This window comes from Diabrotica undecimpunctata, chromosome 2 (assembly GCF_040954645.1).
Source record: "Diabrotica undecimpunctata isolate CICGRU chromosome 2, icDiaUnde3, whole genome shotgun sequence".
Classification (NCBI taxonomy): Eukaryota; Metazoa; Arthropoda; class Insecta; order Coleoptera; family Chrysomelidae; genus Diabrotica; species Diabrotica undecimpunctata.
The window spans coordinates 97,577,562-97,592,227 of NC_092804.1; the positions used below are offsets into that span (position 1 = coordinate 97,577,562).

Below are 14,666 nucleotides of genomic sequence, written 5' to 3' on the forward strand. Positions count from 1 at the left end.
CTTATATTTCGACAACAAAGAAACTTTTAAGTTTAGCGAACGATGCACGTGCTATTTCAATACGTGTCTTAATTTCTTTTATTTGGTCTACATTGGATGTTATTTATGTTCCTAAGTATTTGTAGGTATCCACACCCTCAATTACAGTATACTCAATAAACAATTGGATGTTTGCATCTACTGATTTAGTCATGATCATGAATTTAGTTTTTTTTTTCAAATTCATTCTTAGTGCGTATTCATGACAGCATTCATTAAGTCGTTGCATCACGTTCTGTAAATCATTGTTGTTATTCGTCATTATTACTTTATCGTCTACAAATTATTACTTTATCGCTTTACTATAGACATTGAAGAGTAGTGGTACCAACACGCAACGCTGGCGGACTAGTCTCTGTATTTTGATATCTCGGGTGTTCTGGTTGTCAACTCTTACCTTGGCCCTGTGATTTCAATATAGATTAGATATAATTTTCATATCACGACAGTTAATATTTTCGCTTTTTAATATTTCTACAAGCTTTTTATGTTGAACCGTATCAAATGCCTTTTCAAAATATACAAAACATAAGTACATGTCCTGATTTATATCCATGCATCTCTTGGCCAGCACATTTAAGTCTAACAAAGCATGTCTTGTACCCATACCATTTCTAAAGCCAAATTGTATGTCAAGGCACATCATCTTGTCCAGTAGCTTTTCCCTATTTTGTGTTTTTGATAGCATAGATGACTTCTTCCCGTAATAGTGGTGGTCCGGTATCCTCTGTGGTTTCTAATGCTGGTTTTTTTCTTTCATCATTAAACAGCTATTGGATGTAATTGATCCAGTGACACAATCTTGCCTTTATATCAGTAATAATATCTCCTTTATCATTCTCCTTCATCATCCGGAGTGGTCCATCTCTATTCGCCTTGTCGGTAGCGTCTCGAAGGCAGGCGCTATTGAAAAGGCCATCGATTTTATGCTCCAGATTCATCCTTCTGAGCATTGTGACACGTACCATGCGTTGAAGGTATGCTATTTTGTTACACTGCTCCCCTCTTAGATCTGAACGTCCCGATCAGCAACTTTACTTGAAGTCTCAGGATGGCGGAATTTACATGACTCTCCATCCAGCTCTGCAAGAACCCCTTAAAAAGAAATAATAGTCCACTGACTTTGAAGGGTATGACCTATTTAGCTTAATGCAACACACAGTAATTCGTACGCCGGTTGCTCGGAAGATCACTTCAAGCATACATATTTTCTAGTGCATGGCCTATCTTTGGTACAGCCAAATGTTTAATGTGATAATTGCACACAATTTTCTTTAACTTTAACTAAGTTAAAGCACGCCATATATCCTCGTAGCTTGGCCGGTCTGTATAAGACTTCTCGGCAACACAGTGGGCTAGAGATATTTTTCAAAACACAAAAAAGGTCTTTTGAATTTCTGTGGACACGCCGAATCTAGCACTCATTCTTTCTACGTAATTTGACATAAATTCCCTAAGCCCTGGTCGCCGGCCATGTTTGATCTCGTATTAAAAGATTCGTGCTTCTTCTGTTTTATTGGAGCCAGCATAAGGTGCCAGACGATTTATCTGAACAACTTTTGGTTTACCTTTTGACAACTTCTTAATTCGGTATATTAGGCCATTTATTCCCTTTTTAATTTCGTCCGGACCTTCCCATTGTCTTTGCAGTTTAGAAGACAAGCCTCGACGACGTTGTGGATTATGAAGCCAGACAAGATCACCGACTTCAAAGCTTTCATTATTGCGTCCAGCATTATATTGATGTTTCATTCTGTGACTGGCTCACTCGATGTGTTGTCGAGCAAATTCATGAATCTTGTTCATTCAAAACTTCAGGCGGTTGACATATTCTTCGCTTGCAACATGTTCTTCGGAAGGTCTGCAGCCAAACTCTAGGTCACACTGTAAACAAACTTCACGACCTAACATCAGACAGGTTGGAGTCTGGCTTGTACTTTGATTCACGGCCGAGTGGTAGGCTATTAGAAATAAATGAATGTACTGGTTCTAATTGAGGATGCAGGGGTATCGTTCTGGTCTCATTAACACAATCAATTTACAAACGTTTTCGAAAAGGCTTGACTCGAAGTTTAGCCCTTGGTCGGAGTTGATCTCAAAGAGAACACCTAATCGGCTAAAGAATTCTTTAACAATTCTTTAACAAGTACCTCTGCAACGGTATGAGCTTCTTGATTTTGGTATCGCATAGGCCTCAGTCCATTTCGTTAAATAATCCATGGCTACAAGGATATATTTATTTCCATCAACCGTTTCTGGAAATGGACATGCAATGTCAAATGCTACTCTTCCATAAAATTACCAACATTGTACTGTTTCATTGGTGCCCCATTTTTACCAACTGGATCATTACTGGTTTCACACAGTTTACATTTGCGGCACCATCTTCTTACATCATCTTTACATTTCACCCAATAGAACCGTTCTCGAATCTTTTGAAAAGTCTTCTTTATACCAAAGTGTCCATCTGATGCCTCGTCATGCAACTAACGCAATACTTCTGACAATTGACTTTTAGGTACAATCAACTGAAGTTTAGATTCTGTACCATCATCGTTCTCAAAGGTTCTATACAGAAGATCATCTTTTAGTACCAGGCAATTCCATTCGCTTTAGTAAGACTTAACTTCTGGACTACATGTACTAATGTTTTGCCAAGAAGGTCTCTTACTTTGACGCATCCAATTCAATATTCTTTTATACATGGATCATCCGCTTGAGCGTCTTGTAGCTGTTGAGACTGCCATTAATCATTAATGACTGTGGTTAATCTCACAGGGCAAAGTCGTTTCTCTAATTTAAGACATCAATTACAATTTTCACTAAATGGTCTTCTCGAAAGAACATCAGCATTTAAATAAACTCTTTCAGCTCTGTGTGCGAGTTGTTTTACTTTTCGTCAGCTGACAGCTAGGCTCGTGTCTCTTTGGTATCGTGTTACGAAACTTTTTCCGTACGATTTCTTTCAGGTGTTTATCGTTTTGTTCGTCGCTATCTTCAGAGGTTCGTACTCGATAGCTCCGTTAAGCTTGACTAACTGTTTCATGTTCCAAGGCAATGGCGAGTGCTTCATCTAAAACTTTCGGTCTTGCTAGTCTGTACTGTCTCTCATCCCATTGATGAAGGTATCTACAGCAATTTCTTGCAATTTGCTGTCTGGTGCCTCCGGATAAGTCAACAGCGTTAATTAAGGAATATCTGCTTTAAATTCTCACTTGCTCGTTGAATTCTACTTCTTATTTGTACTTTGTATACTTGTTGTAGAGGGGCATCTCCGTAACGTTTGTCTAGCCGAGTGAATAAGGTCAGGTAATATTTTCATCGACCCTTAGGAATTGATCTTAGTATATCCGCAGCATCGCCTCGTAAACCAACAATCAAGGAAACAGCCCTTTCTTGTTCGTTTCAATGATTGACTGATGATGGCAATTTGAGTCTCATATTATTTGTCGTTTCATCTCTTGGTGATTCTTTTTTTACTATAGAATTTAAAACTACTTCATTAATTGGTGGTAGCACTTTTGTATTGATTATTATGCTCTCTAACTGTTTGATCTCTTCTTCTACCTTATCGAATGTTTTAGAAATGTTTTATATTTCTCACTTTTCTGACTACATACTTTTTTAATTATTTGAGAAGTCTCTTTGAATCTTCTAGAAACATTTTCGAATTGCTCGTCATTTTGTTAAGCTGCTTCCTTAATAATTTGAGACGTTTCATCGAATATTTTGAAACATTTTTGAATTTATCATCATTTTTATGGTAAAACGCACTGTAGCGTTTCCAATACAACGAGAGGTTCTAATTTATATCAATATTTATTTTTATCATAACATATTTTATATCAATATGTATATTTATACGCTTACAGTACGATAATATCTTATTAACTTAACTTAAATCATAACAGCTGCATAATGTATATTAAAAGGATTACTGGAGAATGATCTGGAGTAGTCCATCTCTATTCGCCTAACATATTGTTATATGTATATTATATTACACACATATTCATAATTTCATGTTTTATAAATAATAAATATTGTTTTTTTATTATTATTTTTTTTTTAGATGATATACTCCCCTCATCTTTTATTTTACAAAATATGTTAAAAGTACCAGCAAACTGTTGGAACACAGAAAAACAGTTAGATTGTCTTGGTAATAGCGATATGGATTTTGAGCAATTGAGCTTAAAAAGCAAGGACAATACAGTTGAAGAGGAGAAATATATTTCTTTTGAAGAGGAGGAACTTAAAAAAATGCTTAATAAAAACAAAACTGGTGAGAAAAATTGGATTTAAAGTTTTCATTAGTAAGTTAAAAAGATTGAGATAAAATACAATATTATGTAATGTACCTTAATGTAATCTATTTCTCGTAATAATACTCTTCTGTAATTCAACAGATTTTAAACGAATTATGGTATTCTGATGATTCAACTTATCAATGTTTTTTTTAGAAAAGAAAATATTTACTGATTTTAACGATAACTCCAGATTATCTCCTATTATAACTTCGAAACCACCGCTACCGAAACGACCAGATAGTGGAAAAAAAAGTTCTTCCGATTGGAAAACCAGAAATGATAGCGAACGGGGTATGAATGCAATTAGTGCATATCTAACTCTCAAATACGAATCAGAAATGACCAAAATCTCAAAAGGGAATATTAAATCTTTGCCAACCAACAACTTAAAAATAGAAAACGACTATTTTGAGAAATTGTCTTTAAACAAAAAGTTGCAGAAATTGGGAAATGCAGAAGAAGCTCTAATACCAAAAGAAGATAAATTTGCAAGTAACAATAAACGATGTAATAATGAAATAAATGCTTCTAATGAAAGAGAACTTATTCAAAATCTTCCAGTTTTAATAATTTCGCAAGAGGTAATTGCTTCCAATTCTAATATTTTTTATGCTTAAATTCTAAGATCCCTAGTATAATGGCAATGAAAGTATTTTATTTTTACGTTTATGTATCATTTTTGTCTGTCCCCTTGTTTGAATTTTCAAGTTTACCGATCTTTTCAGCATCCTCTGTTGGTCGTCATCAGTACAGTGCAGCCAAGTTAGAAAAGCAGAATTTTCACTTGGGAAAGGATCATTACAGGAGCAATTCGACCAATTTGTTTCATTAGATTAAGAATACTCTGATGGTTTCCAGAGCAACAACTAACAATATCCACGAAGGAAGCTATATACCTACGGAAAGGAATGCCAAACGTTAAAACGTTTAAAGCAAGTAGAAAAGGTTAATGCGAGAGAATAACAAAGTAAAATGTAATGGCATCTCACAAAACAAGAAAACAAAAAACAAAATAGGTATGATGATGGAAGGCTACCATCTTTTTTTTAGTTAGCTGTTGCTTCCCCGGTGGTTATTGTTAGTTGTTACTCTAGAATCCATCAGGATCTCGTAACTCCAAGGCTACAAACTGGTTGTATTGCTTCTGTAATGATCCTTTTTTAAGTTAACATGCTTCTTTTCTAACTTGTAATAATATTTTCAGTGTATTTCTGTTTCCTATCGTATCTGCTAAACACCAAAAAAGTATTTTCATTCCTTTTTGCGTCGACGAGTTGATAATAAACACCTACATCACAGATGCATATTTCTTCGGTATTCTTTGATCGAGAGCCACTTGAGGATATTGCGCGTTAAATAAATATTCCCGTTTATACGTTTGGTTTTTACCGAGTTGGGCGAATAAATTTTTAAGATAATTACATCACTCTCGCTGAGGCCGCTGTCAGGGGCAGTAGGTTTTAGTGTTAGTCCAAATTTTTCTTCAAATTTCTAATGTTTTGTGTTATTCGCCTTTTTTTATGAAAAAATGTGTAGCAGTGTGAAGTTTTATGTGCAGTTAATAAGGTTTCGAAGAATCTTTGAAAAGTCAAGACGCTCCGAGTGTCGGCGTTAAAAAGCCGGCAAATTTGTTAAAAAAAGTGATATACATATAGTCAATGTAATGTATCAGTTGTGATAGGAGTAATCATTGTTTTTGTTTTATGTCGTCTCTCACCTAAGAGATTTGTCTCTAAGAGATTTTTGGCGTTTCCAACAAATTTGAAAGGTACAAACATGTGTTCCAGTTTTTAAAGAGGCAGATTTTCAAAGTTTGCGTCTACTACTCAACTTCCAGCCTCATTTTTCGCAGTTTGGATATGAATTTGTTCGTGTGGCAGAAAGTGTAACTCCAGTTCCTAACCCCAGAAATTTTAAAGAAATTTTAGTGAAATCCAGGTAACTCTTTGTGTTGATTTTTAAAGGAAAAATAATTTTCTAATATTAATTGCTTTCATAAAAGTTTAAGAAATTGTAATAATTAAAATTGTAGATGTAGCCTAGCTGTCATATTAATTGTTCTCAGTTTTAAAATTTAATATTAACATCTGAGAGCTAGCTTTATTTTTTGACATTTGGTAAATACCTAATCATAACAGATCTTGTTTTGCTTTGTTTGTTTAGAAAAATGTTAACCTATATGCATAGTTTCACTTAAAAAGATGTTTTTTCATTTGTAGTAATTTATTATCGTGTGGTCACCTGTTACAAGCAAGTAGGTTTAAAAGTGCTATCTCGAAAAAATTGTGAATTTGGGTATGTACACTTTATATTTAAATTAAAAATCTGGCAGACGCTATACCTGTAGATGCAAGGAAGAGTTAGAGACGAAGGCGGTTCAGAAATATAATTCAATTCGTATAATTAAGAGAAACGTTTAAAACTCTTAAATTATTGTTTAAAGTTAAAGTAAAAGTTTTTAGTATTATCAATTTTAACATATTAGCTTTTTATATTGTAAGTAACGTCTTTGTGCCAAACAGTAATTACGGTTCGCTAAAATAAAGGTGACCACACACTAAAATCGACGGCAAAGTGGCGTTGGTGAATAAATATCGTTTTAATTTTCGGCTGTAAGAAAACTCGGAAAACGGGACTTACAACGAAAAGTAACTCGGTAGAAGTGACCCACATATAAACACCGATAAGGGTCGGAGATTCGACGGGTTGACTGGTCGACGACTCTTTTCGCGGTGTAGGACAGGGAAGGAGATAAACAGCGAAATAACAAGAAAAGTCCAAGGAAAATATTGTAAGAATGGACAGCGACTCTACAGATGAAGGGAGAAAAAGAAAAGGAGAAAATATAGATTTTTTTGTAAATAGCAAAAAACACCAAGAACTCCTACAAAATGCCAAACAACTGAATCTGAGAAATTAGAGCAGTTATTAATAATGATGAAAGAAATGAACACAACTCAAAAAGATATGAAGCAAGAACAGAAAGAAATAAAAACTGAAATAAGACCAACAAAACAAAACAAACGAAGCTCTACTAAAACTGATAGTAGAAAACGAACAATTAAAAAAAGAAAACCAGGATATTCGCTCCGTGCGTGACCATGGTAGGGGTACCTTGAAACGATGCCAGCGTGCGTAGCGGCGAAATATTACAAAATGGGACTTTTTGGATCTTTTTACGCATAAATTTTATTAAAAATGGGTGCAAATACATGTTGCGTATTTAATTGTGCTAATAATAGCAAAAATAGTGAGTGTAGCTTTTATAGGTTTCCAAAGATTACATATAAATTAGACAAAAAAAAAAGATGGATTCGTGCTATTAATATGAAAAAGTAAATATCACATAATTTCATTTTTATGCAATTGAAATAGAAAAAATTTTAATAATTTACCTTAAATGATATTTCATAAGGCTTCAAGCTAACTGCAGCCTGCCAGATGATTTTAGCTTTTATATCATAATTTTTACTATTATTGTTTTTAAGTACATGCTTTTCAACATACAAAAACTTGATTTGTCAGTACTAGATTTTTCTCTTTCTTTTCTGTTTGAGGTTGAAAAAATAAAGTTGATGAATTGTTAGAAACGCAGTTTTTATTACTAAATTTATTTTGTACATAAACTGAAAAAATTTAATTAAAAAACTAATTATTAATACTTGTCAATTTCGTATCTATATAACATATGTTTAACCTCAAATTGGAAGGTCCAAAACTGTCAGTTGTAGGCGGTAGATGTCGCGTAAGTCACGCACGGAGAGAATAAGAAAAGATAATTCAGAAATAAGGAGAGAGTTACAAGAAATGAAAAAAGCAGTCGAAATAATTGAAAAAAAAATAGAAAAAAAAAACAACATTGTAATGAATGGTCTAAAAATGGATACAAATGAACCAAGCAGTCTAAAAGAAAGAATAAAAGGACTTTTTAATAAACATCCTCAAATTGATATTACATCTACAACAATAAAAAAATAGGCGAGAATACATGCGTAATAGAACTAAGAAATGAAGAGGAAAAACACGAGATCATGGCAAAAAAATATAAAACAAAAAACGTAGTAGGAGAGAAAGTATTCATCAATAATGACTTGACTAGAGAAGAGAAAGAAAAGCAGAAACGCCTAAGAAATTTTGTAAAAAACGAAAAAGAGAAAGGCAAAGACGTCAAAATTGGTTACAACAAGGTGTTAGTAAACCAAGAAGAATGGAGATGAAACAAACTAAAAAAGGAACTGAAAAAACATCCAAAAAACTAGAAAACTACATCCACAAGAGGAATATTGATAACGACCAAAGAAACGGAAAGGATCTGACAATGACGACCAGGGCGACGAATAGAATAACGATAGGAAAAAGCACGATGCAAAGGTAAACAAGGATGAAAATAGGAAGAAGATGAAAGATATACCGCAGAAAAAAGGAGAGATAAAAATGGGAACATGGAACGTAAGAAGCATCAATGGAAAAGAGGTAGAACTTGTAGAAGAAATGATCAGACAAAAAATAGAAATATTAGGAATAATGGGAACGAAAATGAAAGAAAGAGGTTTTAAGAAGATACACAAAGGATATTGGTTATTTTGGGTAGGAGCTGATGCAAAGGAGAGAGCCAAAGAAGGCGTAGGGATAATAATTGCACCGAATAGACTACAATACGTTATAGAAGAAACATATGTTAACTAGAGAATATTATCGCTGAAAATGAAACTAATAGACGAGGAAATATGGACACTAATAAGAGCCTACGGAGTAAATGAAGATGCAAAAAAGGAAGAGAAGGATAAATTTTTCGAGGAGCTCCAAATGCAAATTGACAATGGGGAAGAAAATATAATTGTAATGGGAGATCTAAATGGTAGAGTCGAAAATAATAACAATGGAATTGAGGAATGCATGGGAAAAGAAGGAGAAGAAATATTAAACAAAAATGGTGAAAGAATAATTAATAGAAATATGTATGAAGAATAAACTTGTTATAACAAATACAAAATTTAAATATAAAAAAGTACACAAATACACGAGAGTACAAGAAAGCAAAAATGAAAAATCAATCATAGATTACTTTTTGGTAATTAGCAACAAATGGAAAAGAATACAAGATACGAAAGTGAAAAGAGGCTCAGAGATTGGCACTGATCATCATCTAGTAATAATGAAAATGAGAACAACAAAAGAAAAGGAAGAAAAGAGGAGAAAGGTAGTAAATGAAAAAGTAAAAAGCTACAAATTAAAAGAAGAAAGATATAGGAAAATATTCCAAGAAAAATTAGACAATATTTTGAAAGGTAGGGCAAAAGCTGCAAGTATAGAAGAAAAGTGGGAAAATGTCAAGACCAACTTAATCATAGCTGCAAAGGAAACTTGCGGGAAGACAAAAATAGCAAATAATAGCATGAGGAGAACTGAATGGTGGACGGACGATATACGAAGGAAAGTAAAGAACAAAAAAGAAAAATGGAAGAGATATCTGAGTACAAAGCGCCCTGAAGATTATAAGGCATATACAGAAAAAAGAAAAGAGGTTAAAATAGCTGTGAAAGCAGAAAAAGAAAGGTCATGGGAAAAGTTTGGACTAAAAATGACAAATAATTATAGAGAAAATCAAAAACTCTTCTATGGCGCATTAAAACAGCTCAGACAAAAGAAAGCACACGTGATGCCGAATATAAAAGACAAGAATGGAAAGGTAATAACAGAAGAAAACCAAATAATGGAAAGATGGAGAAAACATTTCAAAGAGCTAACTCATACAGACGTAGACAACATAGTGGAGATACAAGAAATAAATGAAGAAAAAAAGTAGAACCCATAACAACAGAGGATCTAGAAAAATCAATTGAAAGAGTTAAATTAGGCAAAGCACCAGCAAGGATCATATCACCCCGGAAATGATAAAATTCATGGGAATAGAGGGAGTGGACAGCATGAAAGAACTAATGAATGATATCATAAAGAGAGCAGAAATACCACAGGACTGGAAGAAAGACATTATACTACCAATACACAAAAAGGGCGACAAGAGAAACTGTAATAATTACCGAGGTATTACTATATCAAGTATTCCTGGAAGGTATTCGCAAGAATAATAGAAACAACAATAAAAACCCAAATAGAACCAACTATGGAAGATACACAATGTGGATTCAGGAAGGACAGAAGCACGCAAGACCACATATTCACAATAAGACAAGTAAGTAAGAAAGTAATCAATAAAAATAAAAAAAATACATATATGCTTTATTGATCTGGAAAAGGCGTTTGACAGAATACAAAGAAAGGACGTATGGAGGACATTAAAGGAAAGAGGAGTTGACAGGATAACAATTGATGTAATAAAGGATATGTACAATAATAATACAAATACGGTGGGAACCAACAACGAAGAATATGAAGAATTCACTACAAGTCAAGGCGTTAAACAGGGATGCGTGTTGAGCCCACTGTTGTTCTCAGTGGAACTGGATGAAGCAATAAAGAAAGCCAAGAGAAGAATGAGAAGACCTACAGAACAACCTTGAAATTCTAGAAGAAGAACTGTCATACATAAATATGAAAATAAATACAGAGAAAACAAAAACAGTGATAATTTCAAATAAGAGAAAGACACACGCAATACAATTAAACGGAAAACAACTAGAACAAGTGGAACATTTTAAATACCTAGGAAGCTTATTTAACACTATGAAAACAACATTTTTGGGGAAAAAAGAAATACCGGAGAAGGTAAAAACGGCAGTCGTTAAATCAGTAGTTAGACCTACAATCATGTATAATAGCGAGTCATGGACATTGACTGGGAGACACAAATCTCGAGTCAATGCTATGGAAATGAGGTTCCTGAGGAAAATAACAAACAGAAAGAGGACAGACAAAATACATAACAAAACAATCAGACAAAACCTAAAACTAGAACCAATAAACGAAAAAATAGTAGAGGGGCAACTAAGATGGTTCGGGCACGTGTGTAGAATGTCGAATGAAAGATTAACAAAATGAGTGTTTGAAACGAGAGTACAAGGGAAAAACAAACGAGGAAGACCAAGAGTTAGGTGGGTAGACGAAATCAGAAAAGGAGTTGCGAAGAAAGGATTGACATGGGAAAGTGCACAACACAAGACCGGAAAGCATGGAGACAACAAGCAGACAAAGGCTTAGGACTAGGTAACTAAGTAAGTAGTAATTTATTTCTGCTACAAATTACGCCCAGTAACAATTATAAGTTCTCGTAGTATCTCCAATTTCTCGAGTTTGTAAACGGATAGAACATAGTAAGTCTTTTTCTCTAAACCAATTTGTTTATTTCTTTAAAAAAAATTTCTAACCCCTTTTGTATTTTTTAGGAAAGAAAAGCCTTTTCTATCGTCCAGCAGGAAGATTCTTCAAAGCGGCGTCCTTATTTTAAATACCATGAGAACCTTCCTGTGTTTTGTTTGTCCAGGGGACTTATGTAAGTACCCCTGTGTTTAATTTTTGTAGTTGCTTCAATCCAAGCCTCCTTGCCATTCACTTATCCACGACCTAGTTCTCCAAATTAACCCTGAGTAGTCGTTCGCAACAGTTTCGTTTATTTTGCTTGCCCTATCTCCACCCCAATAATTTCTGTCCCCAATTTTCAACCCCTATAATAATACCATAATTGGTAGGCAAAATAATCGTTACAATTTGTCGCCCAACCAGTGGAGCTTTTGAATATTCCTGCATCTGATGCTAAAGTGGCATCAATTTTCATTTCTTTTGCCTACAAGTAGTCTTACCAAAGTAAGACAGATCCCTTTTCCCTAAGCAATTTCTTTTGTTTAATTTTTCGCTAGCTTTCTCTCATTTATATAAAACTCCTTTTTTCGAATAGTGCCCCAGTGTGTCACAAACAGTAATTTTATATGTATTGTATATTACCATATGTATTATTGGATATTAACATGATATGTATTGTTGTTTTTTTGATTTAATGTACTGTAGAAATGTTTGTATATAGACTCTAATATATAAATTTATTGTGTATTGGTAATGAAAGCAAATATTTTGAGATTGAATATTAACATATGAATTTTAAGTTTTGTGTTTATTGAAATGATTTTGAAGTATTAACAGTATTATTTAATACAGTTATTGTTGCATTTATTTTTAATTGATATAACACGCTTTACAGAATAAGCGGATTCTGTAATTTTGCTTGTCCGAGTAGATGTGTGTATTGTTAGAGTGACTTTTGTTTGGGCTGTGTAGTTGTGTTTTGCCCTTTGTTTCTACTTGTCCATCTTTGACGGTGTTTTTAATGCCACGGGTTAGTTGGAAATTTTGAACGAGTAGGAGAGTCATTGGTGAGTTGGTTTTAATTGAAAGGATTCGATCAATTTTAGACTCAGTAGCAGACTGTGTTTTGTGTTTCTTTTTTTGTGTTTGAATGACCACAAGTGTAATACTCGTGATCAGATATACTGTTTAGTTTCGTCTAGGAGCAGTCTCATTTAGTTTTCAGAACAAGAACTGGTTCATTTTGTGTTATTTTGTGTAGCTCACTCAAACGTCAAGTTTTCAATATCGTCTCCTCCTGTATGTGTAGTTCATTAAGTCTGTTATTTTAAACCATTTTTTTTTCAGTTATATTGTGTGTTTGCTTTCATCCAATATTTTGTTAAATCGAGTCCATCCAAGTTAACTGCTACTAATTTTCCATTTTCTTTATTTTCAGTGTTTGTAAAATTGAGAAAAATATTTCCGTCCATTTTTTATTTTGTGAACCAAATAGTACGTATTTGGAATGATATTTTTAATCTTGTAAACTGTTTACATGTGAATTTTTTATTCGTCAGTATCTTAAATGGGTGAGATATTAGTCTGTTTATGTGATTCGTCTAAAGTAAATATCCCATAGCGAGGAATGAATATTTGTATATAGTCTAGGTGCCAGGCGACATACTGTATCACTTATACATAACCGGCTACAATTTTTAGGATAGGTTCATAAGACCTCGACCCCCAAATATCTCTTGGGATACTTTCTGTACCGGGTGCTTTTTCTCTCCAGCTTATCCAAAAGTGGTTATATTGAAGTGATGTATCAAATTTATTAATAACGTATTGCTGTTTAATGAATACAAAAGTCGACTTCGTGAAATATCCGAAAAAAATCTTATCCGACAAAAATTTTGGTTCCATAAGAAAGTCCACCAAACTAAACATGCCATAAAAACAACTTCAAAAAATTTAGTAATAACAAGCTGATTTTCTCCGTATCGTTTAAAAATAATGTGAAAAATACTATTTTTACATTGTCCGACAAAATATACCCGCCGATTTTCCGTCCGACAGGAAAAATCAGCTTTTCCACGAGTCTGTGGAAATTTGTTAATAACTGTCGGACAAAAAAAAATTATATTTGTGAAAGATTTACATACTAAATGGAATATGTGCCCGACAAATATAATGTTCCCAAATTACAGTCCGACAAAAAATGGCAATTTTTTATTTATTTAATCTATATAAATTTCAGATATTACGCAAAGCTTAAATTTTATTAATAACCGTCGGACTAAGTACAAAGTTCATTTTTTAGATAATTATTTATTGTTTATTACTATTGGCGGACAAATCAAATGGTGCGGGAGCGCCCCATGAATCAATTATTTTTCTCATGAAATGCAAAAGTTCGCATTTATTAAATCGCGTTATGGAGAAATATGCGTATAACAAGGATTACTGGTATTTAAGTAAGTATTTGATATTTTATATTATATTTTGTATGATTATTATAAAAATTTGTAAAAATAATAAAAAAATATATATATAAACATACATATATATACATAAAAAATAATTAAATAATTAAAATTTTTTTTGTCATTCTTCATCAGAACTGTTATTTAACTCTTCATCACTTGAACTAATAATGTCCTCATCGTTCTCTTCATTTTGACTTTCCGTATCTGAAATAATAATAGATTATGATTTTTTACAAGAACTATATTTCAAATATAAATAACAAGCATAAAATATTATTACCTGATATATTTGAAGATATATCATCAAATGTAGGACACTGGGGGCCATCAAAACCAATGGTGGTAATATTTTTCTTCTATCAGTATCCATCCACAATTTTCAAGTTTTAAATTTTTTGGTGATGTGCATTGCACCACACACTTCATGTACAAATTGTTTTTTTAATTTGTTGCAATAGCTCTTCTTTAGATGGAGGCATACTTAATGCATCGAGGCCTCTAAACTGAGCTTTTATTACCATTCCATCGTGATTTTTGTTTCCAAAAGCCTTGTCGAAGAGCTCTACTCGCCCCATGTCGACGTCTTTGCTTT

At 33.3% G+C, this 14,666-nt stretch overlaps 1 protein-coding gene across 3 annotated transcripts in view; it reads left to right on the forward strand.

Annotated features, from left to right (window-relative positions):
* The window catches only part of dila (centrosomal protein dilatory), a 421,620-nt gene that overhangs the window by 59,518 nt on the left and 347,436 nt on the right, over window positions 1-14,666 (forward strand). For 2 of the 3 annotated variants that reach the window (XM_072523241.1, XM_072523242.1), the window contains exons 4-5: window positions 4,112-4,324; window positions 4,503-4,930. In XM_072523241.1, the coding sequence (XP_072379342.1) occupies window positions 4,112-4,324; window positions 4,503-4,930 (641 nt within the window). Of the gene's footprint in view, window positions 1-4,111; window positions 4,356-4,502; window positions 4,931-14,666 lie in introns of those variants that run through there. The other variant, XM_072523243.1, reaches the window with a different exon arrangement.